Source organism: Erythrolamprus reginae, chromosome 3 (genome assembly GCF_031021105.1).
Source record: "Erythrolamprus reginae isolate rEryReg1 chromosome 3, rEryReg1.hap1, whole genome shotgun sequence".
Classification (NCBI taxonomy): domain Eukaryota; kingdom Metazoa; phylum Chordata; class Lepidosauria; order Squamata; family Dipsadidae; genus Erythrolamprus; species Erythrolamprus reginae.
The window spans coordinates 8,507,750-8,529,691 of record NC_091952.1 but is presented as its reverse complement, the minus strand read 5'-3'; the positions used below and the strand labels follow the sequence as shown (position 1 = coordinate 8,529,691).

The 21,942-nt window shown below is 41.3% G+C and overlaps 2 protein-coding genes and 1 pseudogene across 2 annotated transcripts in view; 2 read left to right on the top strand and 1 right to left on the bottom strand.

The window, feature by feature from the left end:
• Positions 1-1,001: 1,001 nt before the first annotated feature.
• Positions 1,002-2,406, top strand: LOC139163588 (zinc finger protein 135-like). The gene has a single exon (XM_070744447.1). It carries the CDS (start codon positions 1,140-1,142, stop codon positions 2,187-2,189), a length of 1,050 nt encoding a protein of 349 aa, XP_070600548.1. The 5' UTR covers positions 1,002-1,139; the 3' UTR covers positions 2,190-2,406.
• A 5,750-nt stretch (positions 2,407-8,156) lies between these two features.
• Positions 8,157-21,023, top strand: LOC139163589 (zinc finger protein 208-like; annotated as a pseudogene).
• LOC139163587 (peroxidasin homolog) overlaps positions 14,149-21,942 on the bottom strand; it is a 128,936-nt gene continuing 121,142 nt past the window's right edge. The window contains exon 22 of the mRNA XM_070744446.1: positions 14,149-14,731. Coding sequence (XP_070600547.1) covers positions 14,633-14,731 — 99 coding nt within the window. The 3' untranslated portion in view covers positions 14,149-14,632. The remainder of the gene's footprint in view (positions 14,732-21,942) is intronic.

Sequence of the window (21,942 nt, the reverse complement as noted above, 5' to 3'; positions counted from 1 at the left end):
CAGGCCTGCCGGAAAAGCCAGGTTTTAACGCCTTTCTGGAAGACATTCTATTTTCCCACATCCACCTTGCAACCAACAACACACAAGGATGAGGAACAAACTGACTTCATGGTGATTTGCAGATTGTGCTGTGTGTACACACTTCCGCCCTCAAATCTCCTAAACTTTACATGCAACAAATGTAAATTAATCCAAATAATTGAGGAAAAAATAGAAAACCTAGAGAAAAACCTAAAAACTCTGAAACACAAACATCAAAATGAGAAAGTCCAACAAACGCCTAGCAGAGCTAAAACCTCAGAGAAGCAAAACAGAATCAACCCCCACAGAGCAGTGATGGTGAACCTTTATTTACTTGGGTGCCAAAAAAGCCCTTGTGCGAGTGCCCACCCCATAATTCAATGCCTGGGGAGGGCAAAAACAACTTCTCCCGCCCCCCGGAGACCCTCTGGAGGCTGGAAACGGCCTGTTTCCCAACTTCTGGAAGCAAAAAACCTCCTCCCAGAGCTTCTATGTGAGCCAAAAATCAGCTGGCCAGCACACACAGGCATGTTGGAGCTGAGCGAGGGTAACAGCTCATGTGCCAGTAGTGGTCCCCGTGCCATAGGTTCCCCATCTCTGCCCCAGAGGATGAAAATGAATGGACACATGTCACACAAAGAAGGAAAAACAAACCAAATACAAAACCACTACCAATTCCAACACAAAAAACTATACAAAATTATGTTTAATACTTTTTAATTTAAGAAAAAGGCTCATGTTTTCGGGACGGAGGGCCTGGCTGATGGACACTCGATGCAGGTAGGGACGCTTTCAGATTTCCAAACGGGGGAGGCTGACGGGGAGCCTGAGCCCCGGCCTGAAAGCCTGGGTGAAAAGGCGGCATGAGGGGGCGGGGGGTTCGGCCTTCCTCGCCGGGCGGGCTTGGGAGTTCTTTTGTTGAGAGAGACGAAGCGGTGACAAATTTCTCCTCCTTCGCCCCCTCAGAAGGAAAGACGAGCTCGGCTGAGAAAGAAAGTGCCGGCCGGAAGGAGCGGTCTCGCGTGGCAGCCCCGCCCACCTCAAGGCGTGGCTTCTCAGGAAACGGCGGCAGCGAGGGAAAAAAAGCCAAGGCTGTAAAAGAGGCTCCCGTAAACGGCATGAGGCGGAATCGAAGGAGGATGCCCCGAGGGAGAAACGGGGAGAAGGCAGGAACAAGCGGGGAGTCCGGAAACCTCGGGAATCCCCGAAGAAGACGACCCGACCCCCAGGGGGAAAAGAAACACGACTGCACACAATGTGAAAAATCCTTCAAAACAAACCCTCAGCTTCAAAACCACCTGAGGACCCATTCAGGAGAAAAACCGTATCAGTGCCAGGAATGTGGAAAGAGCTTCAGCGTGAGGGGAAATCTTGATAACCACCAAAGAATCCACAAAGGGGAAAAACCTTATAAATGTGTGGAATGTGGCAAGAGCTTCCGTTACATCAGTGGCCTTTATGCACATCAGAGAATCCACTCAGGAAAAAAACCCTACAAATGCATGGAGTGTGGAAAGAGCTTTACTGAGGCGGGACACCTCTGTACGCATCAAAGAATTCACAGAGGAGAAAAAACATACACATGTCTGGAATGTGGAAAGAGCTTTACTCATAGTGGAACCCTCCTTCAACATCAAAGGATTCACACTGGAGAAAAGCCCTACAAGTGCCTTGAGTGTGGAAAGTGCTTTACTCAGGCTGGAATCCTCAGTGGACATAAAAGAATTCACACAGGAGAAAAACCCTACGAATGCCTTGAGTGTGGAAAGAGCTTTACTCTTAGTGGAACCCTCCTTCAACATCAAAGAATTCACACTGGAAAAAAACATTATAAATGCCTTGAGTGTGGAAAGAGCTTTACTCAAAGTGGATCTTTCTTTTATCATCAAAGTATTCACACTGGAGAAAAGCCCCACAAATGCCTGGAGTGTGGAAAGAGCTTTACTCAGGGTGGAGATCTCAGTAGACATCAAAGAATTCATACTGGAGAAAAACCATATAAATGCCTGGAGTGTGGAAAGAGCTTTACTCAGGGTGGAGATCTCAGTAGACATCAAAGAATTCATACTGGAGAAAAACCATATAAATGCCTGGAGTGTGGAAAGAGTTTCAGTTTGAGTGCAATTCTTTATCGTCATCAAAGAATTCGCACTAGAGAAAAACCATAAATGTCTGGAGTGTGGAAAGAGCTTCATTAACAGGAAAAATCTTTATAAACATCAAAGAAACCATTCAAATAGTTAAGAAAGTAAAATACTTGGAAATTTACTTAACAGCAAGGTGCGCAATGGTAAAAGAAGACAATAATATAAAACTATTTAAGTAACTAAAATTAGATTTGTAAAAATGGAAAAATACTGTTAAATGAATATCCTACCAAAATTATCTTCCTGTTCTAAACAGCACGTATAGAAATTTAAAATATTTAATGGATTTAATGATTTAAATCAATTTATTTTGAAATGTATTTAGCAAGGAAAACCAGGCGAAAAAAATTGGAAATGTTACCACAATTTAAAGAAAATTGAGGGTTTGGACTATTACTTATACTTCATTGAGCAAGGACTATATCAACTCAAATATTCCAGGGTATATTAACTGAAACGTTTTGTTATTCTTTCCATAACTAATCATTAAATTGTAACCACAGTTAAAATTGGTTCACTTTTACTCTTTTACTATTGTTAAGTAAAGGAACATTTTACTATCTCCTTTATTCTTATGGCTTGTTTAACAGTTTTGCTGTTCTGTATCACCTCATAGTTTCATTTCAATTATATTACAAATTATTGTTTTGCCTAATCACATTTTTTTAAAAAGTCCACATCTTGCAGATTGTGCAAGGAATGTGAGAGCAAGGGTATTCAATTGTACTTTCTTCTATAATCATTGCAAATTTAATTGTGGATCAATGGTGCTGTAGTTTAATATATTACCGTATTTTTCAGACTATAAGAAACACTTTTTTTTATCCCAAAAGGGGATGAAGTCTCTGTGCATCTTATAGACTTCAGTTTATAAGATTTCAGACAGCTTTTTTCAGCCCATTTTTGAGGAATTTTTTTGGTCTGTTTCCGGGGCTATTTTGGGAGCCCATTTTCTAGGCTGTTTTGGCCTATTTTCAAGGATTTTTCCAGCCTATTTTTCATGCTTCCCCCCCCCCAAAAAAAAAACCCCATAGCAGAGCAAAAAGCCCCAGTGAGGCAGAAAAAGCCTCAAAATGGGCTGAAAAAAGCCCAGAAAATTAGCCAAGAAACCTGGTTGGAAATAGCTTCAAAATCAGGGCAAAGAAAACCTCAAACATGATCCCCCAAAGCCTCAAAAACGGACCTGAAAAATCAAGTTGAAAAAACATTGAAAATGGGCAGAAAACAGGCCCCAAAATGGGTTGCACACAGGCCAAATTTTTTTCTTTCGCTTTCCTTTTCAACATTTAGGTGTGTGTTATAGTCAGGTGCATCTTATAGTCCGAAAAATGCAAGGTGGGCCAGATTCGTTCTTTTCCTTTCAGTAACAGGTTCCTGCTGAAGCCAACCTTCAAAAGCAACAGTCCCTTTATCTTTTCTTCCTGGCTCTGTATATCTACCTCGTGTATGAACCACTTGCATCTCAGCCATTCCATCTTGGCTGGAACATATCTCAACACAGCTGGTTTGGTGAAGGAGAATAATACATTCTGCTGGATCCAGAGCCATCTGTGAACCAACTGTGTATTGCATGATCACAATGCAAACCCGTCTTTTTTGAGGAGCAATGTGGCAGAGGAATTAAAAAGGCTGTCCAGAGTTCGAGGAAGAGTTCAATTAAACACTGTGAGCAGTTTACACTGTGAAGAAATTAAATTCCCTGCTTGAGATGATCTCAAGATAAACTGAAAATAAGTGCAATAGGGGCAGTGATGGGTTCTAAATCCCATCGTTAATGGTTTGTGTGTGTGCGTACATGCGTGGCGCTTCTAAACATTCTCAGAAGTGTCCAGGGTGGGTGGGTAGAGCCTCCCACCACTACTGCTACTTGTTTGTAGAACCGTGCTGTACCAGTACCGACCCACCAGTGAATAGGAGCATGTGTTTTTCCTCCCAATTACTGTGATCACCCCCTAGAATAGTGCCTCCTTTTTCAAGCCCCACATTTCAAAAACTAGAGTGGAAAATGGAAGCATTTAAAAGGAGGGACAAAATGATAAGTGTGGTGGGTTGATAGCTAACTCTCTACATGGTATTTTTCAAACTCGGCAAGATTTCTTGCTGGGGAATTTTGAGAATTGAAGTCTACACATTTTAAGGGAGGGGAAATAGGAAGATGCATGGAGGGTTATAAAATTATCCACAAAATACACATTTGAACTAGTTTAGAAGAAAGGGATATTTTAAATGGAACATCTACAAGATTGATACAGATGATCAAAAACCCTATGTGGATTGTAGACAATTCAGCTGAGGATTCTTTGTAATTTGAAGCTACATATGAATAGTTTATAAATTTAGCTACCTTTAAATGGTTTCCTGTGAATTCTCTTTCTCAATAATCCTAAGTATCTGTTAACAGAAAAGTTTGTTTGCAGGCTCTTGGCTCAAAAAAATAAAGGGAAATATATAATATACTGCTCAGAAAAATAAAGCGAACACTCAAGTAACACATCCTAGATCAGAATGAATGAAATATTCTCATTGAATACTTCGTTCTGTACCAAGCTGAATGTGCATAACACCACGTGAAATTGATTCTCAAACAGTGTGGCTGCCTAAGTGGACAATCTGATTTCACAGAAGTTCGATATTGTGTTGTTTAAGTGTTTCCTTTATTTTTTTGAGCAGTATACAGTGGAACCCCGACATAAGAGCTGCTCTACTTAAGAGCAACTCGAGATAAGAGCTGGGAGGGGAGAGATATTTTTGTTCTACTTACAAGCCCAAATTCGAGATACAAGCGCCAAGGAGCTGTCTCCTGAAGCCAAACGCTAACTTCCGCGTTCGGCTTCAGGAGACAGCTGCGAAGCGGCGCGCGTGTTTTAAAAGGTTGCAGCCGGCCTGGGGGGCTCGGGGGGGTGCTTGCAGCTTTCTTTCTTGCTCTTTTTCTTTCTCTCTTTTACCTTCCCTTCCTCTATTTCTTCTTTTCTTTCTCCTTCCCACCTTCTTCCTTCCCTCCCTCCTTTCACTCATTCCTCTCTTACTCTCCCCTTTCATAAGTTTCCTTGCTTCCTTCCTCTGTTCCTGTCCCTTCCCCCTTTCTTTCTTTCTTTCTTTCTTGCTCTTTTTCTTTCTCTCTTTTACCTTCCCTTCCTCTATTTCTTCTTTTCTTTCTCCTTACCACCTTCTTCCCTCCCTCCCTCCCTTCACTCATTCCTCTCTTACTCTCCCCTTTCATAAGTTTCCTTGCTTCCTTCCTCTGTTCCTGTCCCTTCCCTCTTTCCTTCCTTCCTTCCCACCCTCCGTCCATTCATTCACCCATTCCTCTCTTGGTCGCTTAAAGCCGGTCCCTGGTGCAAAAAGGGTTGGGGACCTCTGTCCTACAGGATTGGGTGGCAGAGAAGTTGAACATATGTAAATTTAAAAGTTTAAGAAAGTTTACAAGTTAAGTGAAAGAAACTTCATTATTCATTTATATGTACATGTACATTTCTTCATTAAAAACATGTCTTTCTGCATAATTTAGACTTACTTTGTGAGTTTTTTGAGGGCTGGAACCAATTAAAATTATTTACATTAATTCCTATGGGGAAAAGTCGTTCGAGATAAGAGCTGCTCGACTTAAGAGCCCAGGTCCGGAACGAATTAAACTCGTATCTCGAGGTACCACTGTATTTTGGACGCCTTGCTATGACACCATCAAGAAAACCCAGATCTGCAAACTAAACAGGGAAGCTAAATAAAAATTTTGCAAGAGGCCAGAAAAAACGACCTCCGTTGTGACAGAGAAAACCACATGGACATGTTCATTAAGTCATTAAGGATCGTGATTTACTTGTGGGAACCTTGATCTTATTTTTCCCCTGAAAACAAAGCTCAGGGTGAAGAAAGACCATCATTGGATCTACTAATACCATGCAAGATCCTTTTTTTGCTTGTTTGTTTTTGGAAAAAGAGATAGGTACATGACTTAGGAAACACCAGCTGCTCAGAAATGAGTTTTATAATCCAAGTAGCACTCTTAAGGACTAGTGTATTTTATAACAAAAAATGACATCAACATGGCGATAAAGGAATCCTGATGTCCTGTCATCAATGAAGTGATGATGTCCATCGCAGCACTGGGTGTTAGAAGTGCATCAGTTGAGTCATTTGATCCCCGCGTCACCACTTGTCCCATCTATGGACATCTATGGACATCAATGCTCTTTTGCACTGCTCCAGAAAACATTCTGCAAACCTGTCCTTCTTTCACCCACAGATTGTCCTCTCGCTCAAGCAGCACCTAAATGAGGTCATCTTTTTTTCTCCTTTCCTCCCTTCTCTTGATGCTTGCCATATTTGGTAGCAAGGATTCTTTGGTGACTTCTCAGTTGACCTTCCAAGCCGTTGACCTGGTAGCAAAGGGAATCAGGAGAGCCATTAATAGATTAATACCAGGTGGGAAGCAATGAACGTGGCACCGATTCTTAATTTAGTGTTCTTGAAAGATGCTAGACCAGGGGTGGGGAGGGGTCAAATTCCTGGCCCACAAGCTGGAGGAATCACATAATAATAATAATAATAATAATAATAATAATAATAATAATAATAATAATACATGACGACGTGAGTTGGAAGCCCCTTTGCTAGACTGTTGCCACCAGTACTGGGTTCCTACCGGTATGGGCCACTCTAGAGCTCCGGTAGGGAAAATGGAGCTGCATGCACATCTCCAGCTGACCGGTGGGTGGACATCGGTGCCCGCATAAGATTTGACTTCTACACATGTGCAGGAAGCAAAATCTCATGTGACAATACTCATGTGCGAGAGGTTCCAACAATTTTTGTTGAGTTCTTTGTTTCTGTGCAGGCGTCAAAGGGAAAGAACCACCTAAAATCAGTGAAATTGCTCATGCTAGAGCTTCATTGCGTGATATTTCACTTCGTGCACATGCACGGAATCCAAATTTCACACGGGCACATGCGCACACTGGTCACCAAGAGCTGCACGCATATCCGCACCGGTATCGGTGGCAACAAGGAACCCTTGCCTGGTTGCCACAAAAGGTTGATCAGTGGGACAGCTTGCTTCCAGAAGTTGTGAATGTCCCAACACTGGACCTTTTTAAAAAAGATGTTGGATAACCATCTGTCTGAAGTAGTGTCGGGTTTCATGCCTAAGCAAGGGGTTGGACTAGAAGACCTCCAAGGTCCCTTCCAACTCTGTTGTTATTTAATATTTTTATTTATTTATTTAGTCCAATACACAATGAGGGTTTTAGTGGGTATATATCTATATACACACAGTAAAATACATGATGAAGATTATAGAGGAGATACTCATAGTAAAATATATCTAAGAAATAATAGAAAAGAAGGTACTGTATATGTTGTTGTTGTTATGACAAAGTTGGAATAATTTCCATTGCTAAGCAATGCAGTTGTTAAGTGAGTCGCCCCAATTTCTCAAACTTGCTTTTCTTTTCCAAGAGGGAACTGGGCTTTTTTGTTTTTCCTTCGAAGACGTTTCCCTTCTCATCCAAGAAGTTTCTTCAACTCTGACTGGATGGGAAGAAGAGTGGGGGGCATGGAAGGACTTATAAATTTCCCACCCTCCAGTCAAGAGCTGAAAAAGCTTCTTGGAACCAGAAAGCCCAGCTGCCTCTTGGAAAAAACAACCCCTTTGGGACAATCATGAACTGGAATATCAGGGGTCTCCAACCTCAGCAACTTTGAGACTTGCGGGCTTCAACTCCCAGAGTTCCTTTGCTGACTGAGGAACTCTGGGAGTTGAAGTCCCCAAGTCTTGAAAGTTGCTGAGGTTGGAGACCCCAGAGCTGGATGACTGAGGCTCTCCGTAGACATTATTTCTTTGTTAAGCAAACCCCTGTGAAAGTTTTTAAATGAATCCCTCCGCGGTGAAGCGAATCCAGCTTTTCCTTATTAAGAGGACTTCCGTCGGCTGAGCGGAGCTCTGAGGGGAGAATCACGTGACTGGTAAGCGCCCGGATTTAAATGGCGTGACCGGGGAGGCGTGTGGACGTGGACGGGACGGAGGGTCTGGCTGACGGACACTCGATGCAGGTAGGGACGCTTTAAGATTCTCAAGCAGGGGAGGCTGACGGGGAGCTTGAGGCCCAGCCTGAAAGCCTGGCTGAAAAGGCGGCGTGAGGCGGGGTTTGGAATCCTCGCCGGGCGGGCTTGGGAGTTCTTTTGGAGGGCGAGACGAAGCGCTAACAACTTTCTCCCCCTTCGCCCCCTCAGGAGTAAAGACGAGCTCGGCGGAGAAAGAAAGTGCCGGTCGGAAGGAGTGGCCTCGCTTGGCAGCCCCGCCCACCTCAAGGCGTGGCTTCTCAGGAAACGGCGGCGGCGACCCAAAAAAAGTCAAGGCTGTAGAAGAGCCGCCCGTAAACGGCATGAGGCGGAGTCCAAGGGGGATGCCCGGAGGGAGAAACGGGGAGAAGGCGGGAAGAAGCGGAGAGTCCGGAAACCACGGGAATTCCCGAAGGAGACGACCCGACCCCCAGGGGGTAAAGAAACACGACTGCACACAATGTGAAAAATTCTTCAAAACAAACCCTCAGCTTCAAAACCACCTGAGGACCCATTCAGGAGAAAAACCGTATCAGTGCCAGGAATGCGGGAAGAGCTTCAATCTGAGGAGAACTCTTGATAACCACCAAAGAATCCACACAGGGGAAAAACCTTATAAATGTCTGGAATGTGGCAAGAGCTTTACTCATAGTGGAACCCTACTTCAACATCAAAGGATTCACACTGGAGAAAAGCCCTACAAATGCATGGAGTGTGGAAAGAGCTTTACTCATAGTGGAACCCTCCTTCAACATCAAAGAATTCATACTGGAGAAAAGCCCTACAAATGCCTGGAGTGTGGAAAGAGCTTTACTCAGGCTGGAGATCTCAGCAGACATCAAAGAATTCATACTGGAGAAAAACCATATAAATGCCTGGAGTGTGGAAAGAGTTTCAATGTGAATGCTAATCTTTATAATCATCAAAGAATTCACACTAGAGAAAAACATAAATGTCTGGAGTGTGGAAAGAGCTTTACTCATAGTGGAAACCTCCTTCGACATCAAAGGATTCACACTGGAGAAAATCATAAATGTCTGGAGTGTGGAAAGAGCTTTGCTCAGATTGGATACCTTCGTCAACATCAACGAATTCACACAGGAGAAAAACTGTATAAATGTCTGGAATGTGGAAAGAGCTTTACTCATAGTGGAACCCTCCTTCAACATCAAAGAATTCACACTGGAGAAAAGCCCTACAAATGCCTGGAGTGTGGAAAAAGCTTTACTCAGGCTGGAGATCTCAGCAGACATCAAAGAATTCATACTGGAGAAAAACCATATAAATGCCTGGAGTGTGGAAAGAGTTTCAATGTGAATGCTAATCTTTATAATCATCAAAGAATTCACACTAGAGAAAAACATAAATGTCTGGAGTGTGGAAAGAGCTTTACTCATAGTGGAAACCTCCTTCGACATCAAAGGATTCACACTGGAGAAAATCATAAATGTCTGGAGTGTGGAAAGAGCTTTGCTCAGATTGGATACCTTCGTAAACATCAACGAATTCACACAGGAGAAAAACTGTATAAATGTCTGGAATGTGGAAAGAGCTTTACTCATAGTGGAACCCTCCTTCAACATCAAAGAATTCACACAGGAGAAAAACTGTATAAATGTCTGGAATGTGGAAAGAGCTTTACTCATAGTGGAACCCTCCTTCAACATCAAAGAATTCACACTGGAGAAAAGCCCTACAAATGCCTGGAGTGTGGAAAGAGCTTTACTCAGGCTGGAGATCTCAGCAGACATCAAAGAATTCATACTGGAGAAAAACCATATAAATGCCTGGAGTGTGGAAAGAGTTTCAATGTGAATGCTAATCTTTATAATCATCAAAGAATTCACACTAGAGAAAAACATAAATGTCTGGAGTGTGGAAAGAGCTTTACTCATAGTGGAAACCTCCTTCGACATCAAAGGATTCACACTGGAGAAAATCATAAATGTCTGGAGTGTGGAAAGAGCTTTGCTCAGATTGGATACCTTCGTAAACATCAACGAATTCACACAGGAGAAAAACTGTATAAATGTCTGGAATGTGGAAAGAGCTTTACTCATAGTGGAACCCTCCTTCAACATCAAAGAATTCACACAGGAGAAAAACTGTATAAATGTCTGGAATGTGGAAAGAGCTTTACTCATAGTGGAACCCTCCTTCAACATCAAAGAATTCACACTGGAGAAAAGCCCTACAAATGCCTGGAGTGTGGAAAGAGCTTTACTCAGGCTGGAGATCTCAGCAGACATCAAAGAATTCATACTGGAGAAAAACCATATAAATGCCTGGAGTGTGGAAAGAGTTTCAATGTGAATGCTAATCTTTATAATCATCAAAGAATTCACACTAGAGAAAAACATAAATGTCTGCAGTGTGGAAAGAGCTTCACTAACAGGAAAAATCTTTATAAACATCAAAGAAACCATTCAAATAGTTAAGAAAGTAAAATACTTGGAAATTTACTAAACAGCAAGGTGCACAATGGTAAAAGAAGACAATAATATAAAACTATTTAAGCAAAGAAAATTAGATTTGTAAAAATGGAAAAATACTGTTAAATGAATATCCTACCAAAATTATTTTCCTGTTCTAAACAGCATGTAAAAAAACTTTAAAATATTTAATAGATTTAATGATTTGAATAAATTTATTTTGAAATGTATTTAGCAAGGAAAACCAGCAAGAAAAAAATTGGAAATGTTACCACAATTTAAAGAAACTGTAGGGTTTGGACTATTAGATTGGTTCACAAAGCCTTTGTGATAACATGACTAAAAGAATGGATAACCCTCAGGTATATTTGGAGTGTAAGATGTACCCTTTTCCTTCCTAAAAGAGGTTGAAAATTCAGGTGGGTCTTATACCCTGGATGTAGCTTTTTTTCGAAGCTTTTTTTTCCAGCCCTAAGTAGATGCTAAGGATCTTCCCAGCTCTTACTTTGCAGGTTCTTTCATTGTTACTCTTTTCGAAGAATGTTTTCCAAGCCCTATGTCTTTGCAGGGTTTTTTCCATTGCTTTCATTTGCTCCAAATGTTTCTTTCTGGCCTTAAGCAGGTGCTAATGATTTTCCAAGCTCTTACTGGCTTGCAAGCTCTTTCACTGTTACTCTCTCTGAATAAGGTTTTTTTAAAGCCCTAACCAGGGGATAAAATAATGTACTGAAGCTGACCAGACTAAAGGTGCTAGCCAGAGGAGTATCTGGTAAGCAGACGTTTTTCTCTATTTTCTTCCCCCAAACCTAATGTGCATCTTATAGTCCACTGCAACCTATACTCTGAAAAATTCGATATGTAAGGACCTTCATGTTGGAGGAACCTAATAAATGGATGCAGCATGGTTAATATGTTTCAATAACCAGCAAAATCAGTTCAACTTTGGATGAAATGCTCTGTGGTTTCTTAAGGTATAAGAAACTCATTATATATTTATTACTGAACCTAATTACACCTAAAAAGGCAGGTTTGTGGATACTAATACTTCATTGCCATCTCAAATTGTATGTTTCAATGTGAGCAAGGACTATATCAACTCAAATATTCCAGGGTATATAAACTGAAACATTTTGTTATTCTTTCCATAACTAATCACTAAATAGTGTAGTAACCACAGTTAACGTTGGTTCACTTTTACTGTTTTACTATTGTTAAGTAAAGGAACATTTTACTATCTCCTTTATTCTTATGGCTTGTTTAACAGTTTTGCTGTTCTGTATCACCTCATAGTTTCATTTCAATTATATTACAAATTATTGTTTTGCCTAATCACATTTTTTTAAAAAGTCCACATCTTGCAGATTGTGCAAGGAATGTGAGAGCAAGGGTATTCAATTGTACTTTCTTCTATAATCATTGCAAATTTAATTGTGGATCAATGGTGCTGTAGTTTAATATATTACCGTATTTTTCAGACTATAAGAAACACTTTTTTTTATCCCAAAAGGGGATGAAGTCTCTGTGCATCTTATAGACTTCAGTTTATAAGATTTCAGACAGCTTTTTTCAGCCCATTTTTGAGGAATTTTTTTGGTCTGTTTCCGGGGCTATTTTGGGAGCCCATTTTCTAGGCTGTTTTGGCCTATTTTCAAGGATTTTTCCAGCCTATTTTTCATGCTCCCCCCCCCCCCAAAAAAAACCCCATAGCAGAGCAAAAAGCCCCAGTGAGGCAGAAAAAGCCTCAAAATGGGCTGAAAAAAGCCCAGAAAATTAGCCAAGAAACCTGGTTGGAAATAGCTTCAAAATCAGGGCAAAGAAAACCTCAAACATGATCCCCCAAAGCCTCAAAAACGGACCTGAAAAATCAAGTTGAAAAAACATTGAAAATGGGCAGAAAACAGGCCCCAAAATGGGTTGCACACAGGCCAAATTTTTTTCTTTCGCTTTCCTTTTCAACATTTAGGTGTGTGTTATAGTCAGGTGCATCTTATAGTCCGAAAAATGCAAGGTGGGCCAGATTCGTTCTTTTCCTTTCAGTAACAGAGGTTCCTGCTGAAGCCAACCTTCAAAAGCAACAGTCCCTTTATCTTTTCTTCCTGGCTCTGTATATCTACCTCGTGTATGAACCACTTGCATCTCAGCCTTTCCATCTTGGCTGGAACATATCTCAACACAGCTGGTTTGGTGAAGGAGAATAATACATTCTGCTGGATCCAGAGCCATCTGTGGACCAACTGTGTATTGCATGATCACAATGCAAACCCTGCTTTTTTGAGGAGCAATGTGGCAGAGGAATTAAAAAGGCTGTCCAGAGTTCGAGGAAGAGTTCAATTAAACACTGTGAGCAGTTTACGTTGTGAAGAAATTAAATTCCCTGCTTGAGATGATCTCAAGATAAACTGAAAATAAGTGCAATAGGGGCAGTGATGGGTTCTAAATCCCATCGTTAATGGTTTGTGTGTGTGTGTGCGTACATGCGTGGCGCTTCTAAACATTCTCAGAAGTGTCCAGGGTGGGTGGGTAGAGCCTCCCACCACTACTGCTACTTGTCTGTAGAACCGTGCTGTACCAGTACCGACCCACCAGTGAATAGGAGCATGTGTTTTTCCTCCCAATTACTGTGATCACCCCCTAGAATAGTGCCTCCTTTTTCAAGCCCCACATTTCAAAAACTAGAGTGGAAAATGGAAGCATTTAAAAGGAGGGACAAAATGATAAGTGTGGTGGGTTCATAGCTACCTCTCTACATGGTATTTTTCAAACTCGGCAAGATGTCTTGCTGGGGAATTTTGAGAATTGAAGTCTACACATTTTAAGGGAGGGGAAATAGGAAGATGCATGGAGGGTTATAAAATTATCCACAAAATACGCATTTGAACTAGTTTAGAAGAAAGGGATATTTTAAATGGAACATCTACAAGATTGGTACAGATGATCAAAAACCCTATGTGGATTGTAGACAATTCAGCTGAGGATTCTTTGTAATTTGAAGCTACATATGAATAGTTTATAAATTTAGCTACCTTTAAATGGTTTCCTGTGAATTCTCTTTTTCAATAATCCTAAGTATCTGTTAACAGAAAAGTTTGTTTGCAGGCTCTTGGCTCAAAAAAATAAAGGGAAATATATAATATACTGCTCAGAAAAATAAAGTGAACACTCAAGTAACACATCCTAGATCAGAATGAATGAAATATTCTCATTGAATACTTTGTTCTGTACCAAGTTGAATGTGCACAACACCATGTGAAATTGATTGTCAAATAGTGTTGCTGCCTAAGTGGACAGTTTGATTTCACAGAAGTTTGATATTGTGTTGTTTAAGTGTTTCCTTTATTTTTTTGAGCAGTGTATTTTGGACACTTTGCTATGACACCATGAAGAAATCCTAGATCTGCAAACTAAGCAGGGAAGCTAAAAAAAAATATTGCAAGAGTCCAAAGAAAACCACCTTCTGACGTAGAGAAAACCACATGGACATGTTCATTAAGTCATTAAGGATCGTGATTTACTTGTGGGAACCTTGATCTTCCTATTTTTCCTCTGCAAACAAAGCTCAGGGTGAAGAAAGACCATCATTGGATCTACTAATACCATACAAGATCCTTTTTTTGTTTGTTTGTTTTTAGAAAAAGAGATAGGTACATGACTTAGGAAACACCAGCTGCTCAGAAATGAGTTTTACAATCCAAGTAGCACTCTTAAGGACTAGTGTCTTCTATAAGAAACAATGACATCAACATGGCGATAAAGGAATCCTGATGTCCTGTCATCAATGAAGTGATGATGTCCATCGCAGCACTGGGTGTTAGAAGTGCATCAGTTGAGTCATTTGATCCCCGCGTCACCACTTGTCCCATCTATGGACATCTATGGACATCAATGCTCTTTTGCACTGCTCCAGAAAACATTCTGCAAACCTGTCCTTCTTTCACCCACAGATTGTCCTCTCGCTCAAGCAGCACCTAAATGAGGTCATCTTTTTTTCTCCTTTCCTCCCTTCTCTTGATGCTTGCCATATTTGGTAGCAAGGATTCTTTGGTGACTTCTCAGTTGACCTTCCAAGCCGTTGACCTGGTAGCAAAGGGAATCAGGAGAGCCATTAATAGATTAATACCAGGTGGGAAGCAATGAACGTGGCACCGATTCTTAATTTAGTGTTCTTGAAAGATGCTAGACCAGGGGTGGGGAGGGGTCAAATTCCTGGCCCACAAGCTGGAGGAATCACATAATAATAATAATAATAATAATAATAATAATAATAATAATAATAGTACATGACAACGTGAGTTGGAAGCCCCTTTGCTAGACTGTTGCCACCAGTACTGGGTTCCTACCGGTATGGGCCACTCTAGAGCTCCGGTAGGGAAAATGGAGCTGCATGCACATCTCCAGCTGACCGGTGGGTGGACGTCGGTGCCCGCATAAGATTTGACTTCTACACATGTGCAGGAAGCAAAATCTCATGTGACAATACTCATGTGCGAGAGGTTCCAACAATTTTTGTTGACATCTTTGTTTCTGTGCAGGCGTCAAAGGGAAAGAACCACCTAAAATCAGTGAAATTGCTCATGCTAGAGCTTCATTGCGTGATATTTCACTTCGTGCACATGCACGGAATCCAAATTTCACACGGGCACATGCGCACACTGGTCACCAAGAGCTGCACGCATATCCGCACCGGTATCGGTGGCAACAAGGAACCCTTGCCTGGTTGCCCCAATGGCCTCCTTGATAGCATGAGGGAAAGTGCAGTTTAAGACACGCAGAGGGTAAAAGATTGAGGAAGGCTGCAGTAGAGATGATCCGATAAATTGATTTGATGATTAGAGCCCCACATGGTTTATGTTAACGTTGGCAAGATTTTTGCTAAGTCCAAACGATAAAGGGCACAGAGCCTGGCATATAAATATACCATTCATAATAAATGGTGATTTATAATTTAAAATACTATAATTTTGTATTAAATTTATATGCTGCCCGTCTTCTGGTTACATCAACTCTGGGCGGCTTACAGAAACTCCAAATTCCCTGTGAAGTTTTGGATAGCCTTCACAGATGAAGCAACAATGGGGCTACCTTTGAAAAGTGTTTGGAAACTTCAGGTCGTGCAGAATGCAGCTGCGAGAGCTATCATGGTATTTCCCAAATATGCCCATGTTACACCAACACTCCGCAGTCTGCATTGGTTGCCGATCAGTTTCCGGTCACAATTCAAAGCGTTGGTTATGACCTATAAAGCCCTTCATGGCACCGGACCAGATTATCTCAGGGACCGCCTTCTGCTGCACGAATCCCAGCGACCAGTTAGGTCCCACAGAGTGGGTCTTCTCCGGGTCCCGTCAACTAAACAATGTGGCTTGGCGGGACCCGGGGAAGAGCCTTTTCTGTGGTGGCCCCGGCCCTCTGGAACCAACTCCCCCCAGAGATTAGAATTGCCCCCACCCTCCTTGCCTTTCGTAAGCTTATACCCACCTCTGCCACCAGGCATGGGGGAATTGAGATACTCTTTCGCCCTAGGCCTTTACAATTTTATGCATGGTATGTCTGTATGCATGGTTGGTTTTATAGTAAGGGTTTTTAACTGTTTTAGTATTGGATTATTACATGCTGTTTTTATTACTGTTGTTAGCCGCCCCGAGTCTACGGAGAGGAGCGGCATACAAATCCAATAAATAAATAAACAAGAATCCCTTATAAATGTCAAGAACTTTGAAGCAAAAGGTTGTATAACCCAGATCAGCAAGGTTCCTGTTTCCAAAGTGAAAAAATCGTTTGTTCAAGTTCCTTCACTAAAGATCTCAAATCTTCTGTGTTCAATGGTGATTCTTCCACCTTTGTAGGTGGTGGCAATAAAGAATTAAATGATGAATAAATGGAATTATAATTGTAATTATAATGGGAAAGGGAGGAGAGGGCACTTTTGACATTGACATTTAAAATCATGAATGCGAAGCTTTGATAGCCACCCTCTTCAGCCATACAGCAAATATGTTATGGGTAGTCTTGTCAGTTACAATAATTCATTTAGCAACCATTTCAATTTAGCTCTTTAAAACTGGACTTTTGTCCATTTTTCAGAGTTATAACCATTGCAGTATCCCAGTAATCATGTGATGAAAATTCACAATTGGCTACTGATTCATATATTTGACGGTTGCAATGTCCTGGGATCACATGATCCCCTTTTGTAATCTTTTGAGAAGCAAAGTCAATGGCGAAGCCATGTTCACTTAACAACCCTGTTATTAACGTAACAACTGCAGTGATTCAGTTAACAACAATGTCATAAAATGGAGCAAAGCTGACTTAAAAACGGTCTTCTTTAGCAACAGAATTTTTGTGGTTGTAAATTCAGAACTACCTGTATTTAAAGACAGACTTCAGACTAAAGGAAATAAAATTTTAAAAAATTATTGCAGTCATTCACCAGCACAGGTTGAAGCAAAACAAGAAGAAAGCTGCAGGTTTAGCAACATGGGGTGGTCAAAAAAGTCAGGATGGCGATCCCAACAACGTAACAAAAGAAAACAGTGTGGAGCAGAAATATGTGGCATCTGTCTCCAATGCGTGCTTTCTTTTTCTATCTATCTATCTATCTATCTATCTATCTATCTATCTATCTATCTATCTATCTATCTATCTATCTATCTATCTCAAAAGCGTTAAAACCTCTGCCGGTAGGCCTGGAGGCCGTGAGCTTAACATCTTGCTCCAGCTGTTAGTATAAGTGTGATGTGAATGAGTGTGTTTTATATGGTGTATGATTGGGGCTTTAGATTAGTTTTTATAATTGGGCTTCAGAAGTGTTTTGTGTTTTTACTTGTGAGCCGCCATGAATCCCCGGAGAGGGGCAACATACAAGTCCAATCAATCAATCAATCAATCAATCAATCAATCAATCAATCAAAATATCTACTGCCTGCCTGCCTGTTCATTCACTTATGAGGGTAGAACAAGAAGCAATGAGTGGAAACTAAACAAGGAGAGAAGTAACTTAGAACTAAGGAGAAATTTCCTGACACTCAAAAGGTTGATCAGTGGGACAGCTTGCCTCCAGAAGTTGTGAATGTCCCAACACTGGACCTTTTAAAAAAAGATGTTGGATAACCATCTGTCTGAAGTAGTGTAGGGTTTCATGCCTAAGTAAGGGGTTGGACTAGAAGACCTCCAAGGTCCCTTCCAACTCTGTTGTTATTTAATATTTTTATTTATTTATTTAGTCCAATACACAATGAGGGTTTTAGTGGGTATATATCTATATACACACAGTAAAATACATGATGAAGGTTATAGAGGAGATACTCATAGTAAAATATATCTAAGAAATAATAGAAAAGAAGGTATATGTTGTTGTTGTTGTTATGACAAAGTTGGAATAATTTCCATTGCTAAGCAATGCAGTTGTTAAGTGAGTCGCCCCAATTTCTCAAACTTGCTTTTCTTTTCCAAGAGGGAACTGGGCTTTTTTGTTTTTCCTTCAAAGACGTTTCCCTTCTCATCCAAGAAGTTTCTTCAACTCTGACTGGATGGGAAGAAGAGTGGGGGGCATGGAAGGACTTATAAATTTCCCACCCTCCAGTCAAGAGCTGAAAAAGCTTCTTGGAACCAGAAAGCCCAGCTGCCTCTTGGAAAAAACAACCCCTTTGGGACAATCATGAACTGGAATATCAGGGGTCTCCAACCTCAGCAACTTTGAGACTTGCGGGCTTCAACTCTCAGAGTTGCTTTGCTGACTGAGGAACTCTAGGAGTTGAAGTCCCCAAGTCTTGAAAGTTGCTGAGGTTGGAGACTTCAGAGCTGGATGACTGAGGCTCTCCGTAGACATTATTTCTTTGTTAAGCAAACCCTTTAAGTTTTTAAAGGAATCCCTCCGCGATTAAGCGAATCCAGTTTTTCCTTATTAATTGGATTGCTCGGCTGGCCGTAGCTCTGAAGGGGAAATCACGTGGGAGAACCAGGGGTCTCCAACCTCGGCAACTTTGAAACTTGCGGACTTCAACTCCCAGAGTTCCTCAGCGAGCTCTGCTGGAAGTCTGGGAGTTGAAGTCCCCAAGTCTTAACGTTGCTGAATTTGGAGACCACTGACCTGGATGACTGAGACTTTCCGTAGACATTATTTCTTTGTTAAGCAAACCCTTGTGAAAGTTTTTAAATGAATCCCTCCGCGGTGAAGAGAATCCAGCTTTTCCTTATTAATAGGACTTCCGTCGGCTGAGCGGAGCTCTGAGGGGGGAATCACGTGACTGGTAAGCGCCCGGATTTAAATGGCGTGACCGGGGAGGCGTGTGGACGCGGACGGGACGGAGGGTCTGGCTGACGGACACTCGATGCAGGTAGGGACGCTTTAAGATTCTAAAGCAGGGGAGGCTGACGGGGAGCTTGAGGCCCAGCCTGAAAGCCTGGCTGAAAAGGCGGCGTGAGGCGGGTGTTTCGGAATCATCGCCGGGCGGGCTTGGGAGTTCTTTTGGAGGGCGAGAACGAAGCGCTAACAACTTTCTCCCCCTTCGCCCCCTCAGGAGGAAAGACGAGCTCGGCGGAGAAAGAAAGTGCCGGTCGGAAGGAGTGGCCTCGCTTGGCAGCCCCGCCCACCTCAAGGCGTAGCTTCTCGGGAAACGGCGGCGGCGACCCAAAAAAAGTCAAGGCTGTAGAAGAGGCGCCCGTAAACGGCATGAGGCGGAGTCCAAGGGGGATGCCCGGAGGGAGAAACGGGGAGAAGGCGGGAAGAAGCGGAGAGTCCGGAAACCTCGGGAATTCCCGAAGGAGACGACCCGACCCCCAGGGGGGGAAGAAACACGACTGCACACAATGTGAAAAATCCTTCAAAACAAACCCTCAGCTTCAAAACCACCTGAGGACCCATTCAGGAGAAAAACCGTATCAGTGCCAGGAATGCGGGAAGAGCTTCAATCTGAGGAGAACTCTTGATAACCACCAAAGAATCCACACAGGGGAAAAACCTTATAAATGTGTGGAATGTGGCAAGTGCTTTACTCATAGTGGAACCCTCCTTCAACATCAAAGGATTCACACTGGAGAAAAGCCCTACAAATGCATGGAGTGTGGAAAGAGCTTTACTCATAGTGGAACCCTCCTTCAACATCATAGGATTCACACTGGAGAAAAGCCCTACAAATGCATGGAATGTGGAAAGAGCTTTATTCAGGCTGGACACCTCCATGAGCATCAAAGAATTCACACAGGAGAAAGAACATCCACATGTCTGGAATGTGGAAAGAGCTTTACTCATAGTGGAACCCTCCTTCAACATCAAAGGATTCACACTGGAGAAAAGCCCTACAAATGCATGGAGTGTGGAAAGAGCTTTACTCATAGTGGAACCCTCCTTCAACATCATAGGATTCACACTGGAGAAAAGCCCTACAAATGCATGGAATGTGGAAAGAGCTTTACTCAGGCTGGACACCTCCGTGCGCATCAAAAAATACACATAGGAGAAAAAACATCCACATGTCTGGAATGTGGAAAGAGCTTTGCTCAGGTTGGGTACCTTCATCAACATCAACGAATTCACAGAGGAGAAGAACCGTATAAATGTCTGGAATGTGGAAAGAGCTTTACTCATAATAGAGCCCTCCTTCAACATCAAAGGATTCACACTGGAGTAAAGCCCTACAAATGCTTGGAGTGTGGAAAGAGCTTTACTCAGGCTGAAAATCTCCGTCAACATCAAAGAATTCATACTGGAGAAAAACCACATAAATGCCTGGAGTGTGGAAAGAGTTTCAGTATGAGTTCGAATCTTTATCGTCATCAAAGAATTCATATTGGACAAAAACCTTATAAATGCCTTGAGTGTGGAAAGAGCTTTACTCAAAGTGGAACTTTATTTCATCATCAAAGGATTCACACTGGAGAAAAGCCCCACAAATGCCTGGAGTGTGGAAAGAGCTTTATTGAGGCTGGACATCTCAGTAGACATCAAAGTATTCACACTGGAGAAAAGCCCTACAAATGCCTGTAATGTGGAAAGAGCTTTACTCAGGGTGGAGATCTCAGTAGACATCAAAGAATTCACACTGGAGAAAAACCATATAATTGCCTGGAGTGTGGAAAGAGTTTCAGTGTGAGTGGAAATCTTTATCGTCATCAAAGAATTCACACTAGAGAAAAAACATAAATGTCTGGAGTGTGGAAAGAGCTTCATTAACAGGAAAAATCTTTATAAACATCAAAGAAACCATTCAAATAGTTAAGAAAGTAAAACACTTGGAAATTTACTTAACAGCAAGGTGCGCAATGGTAAAAGAAGACAATAATATAAAACTAAGTGAATAAAATTAGATTTGTAAAAGTGGAAAAATACTGTTAAATGAATATCCTACCAAAATTATCTTCCTGTTCTAAACAGCACGTAAAAAAATTTAAAATATTTAATGGATTTAATGATTTGAATAAATTTATTTTGAAATGTATTTGGCATCTTATAGCCTACTGCAACTTATACTTCGAAAAATATGATATGTAAGGATCCTCATGTTAGAGGAACCTAATAAATGGATGCAGCATTGTTAATATGTTTCAATAACCAGCAAAGTCAGTTCAGCTTTGGATGAAATGCTCTGAGGTTTCTTAAGGTATAAGAAACTCCTTACATATTTATTACTGAACCTAATTACACCTCAAAAGGCAGGTTTGTGGATACTTATACTTCATTGCTATCTCAAATTGTATGTTTCAATGTGAGCAAGGACTATATCAACTCAAATATTCCAGGGTATATAAACTGAAACATTTTGTTATTCTTTCCATAACTAATCAGTAAATAGTAACCACAGTTAACATTGGTTCACTTTTACTCTTTTACTATTGTTAAATACAGGAACTATCTCCTTTATTCTTATGGCTTGTTTAACAGTTTTGCTGTTCTGTATCACCTCATAGTTTCATTTCAATTATATTACAAATTATTGTTTTGCCTAATCACATTTTTTTTTAAAGTCCACATCTTGCAGATTGTGCAAGGAATGTGAGAGCAACGATATTCAATTGTACTTTCTTCTATAATCATTGCAAATTTAATTGTGGATCAATGGTGCTGTAGTTTAATATATTGACGTATTTTTCAGACTATAAGAAACACTTGTTTTATCCCAAAAGGGGATGAAATCTCCGTGCATCTTATAGACTTCAGTTTATAAGATTTCAGACATTTTTCCAGCCTTTTCCAAGTCTTTTCTTAGGCCATTTTTGGGGGCTTTTTTCAGCTCGTTTTTGAGGATTTTTTTGGGGGGGGGGTTTCTGTTTTCGGGGCTATTTTGGGA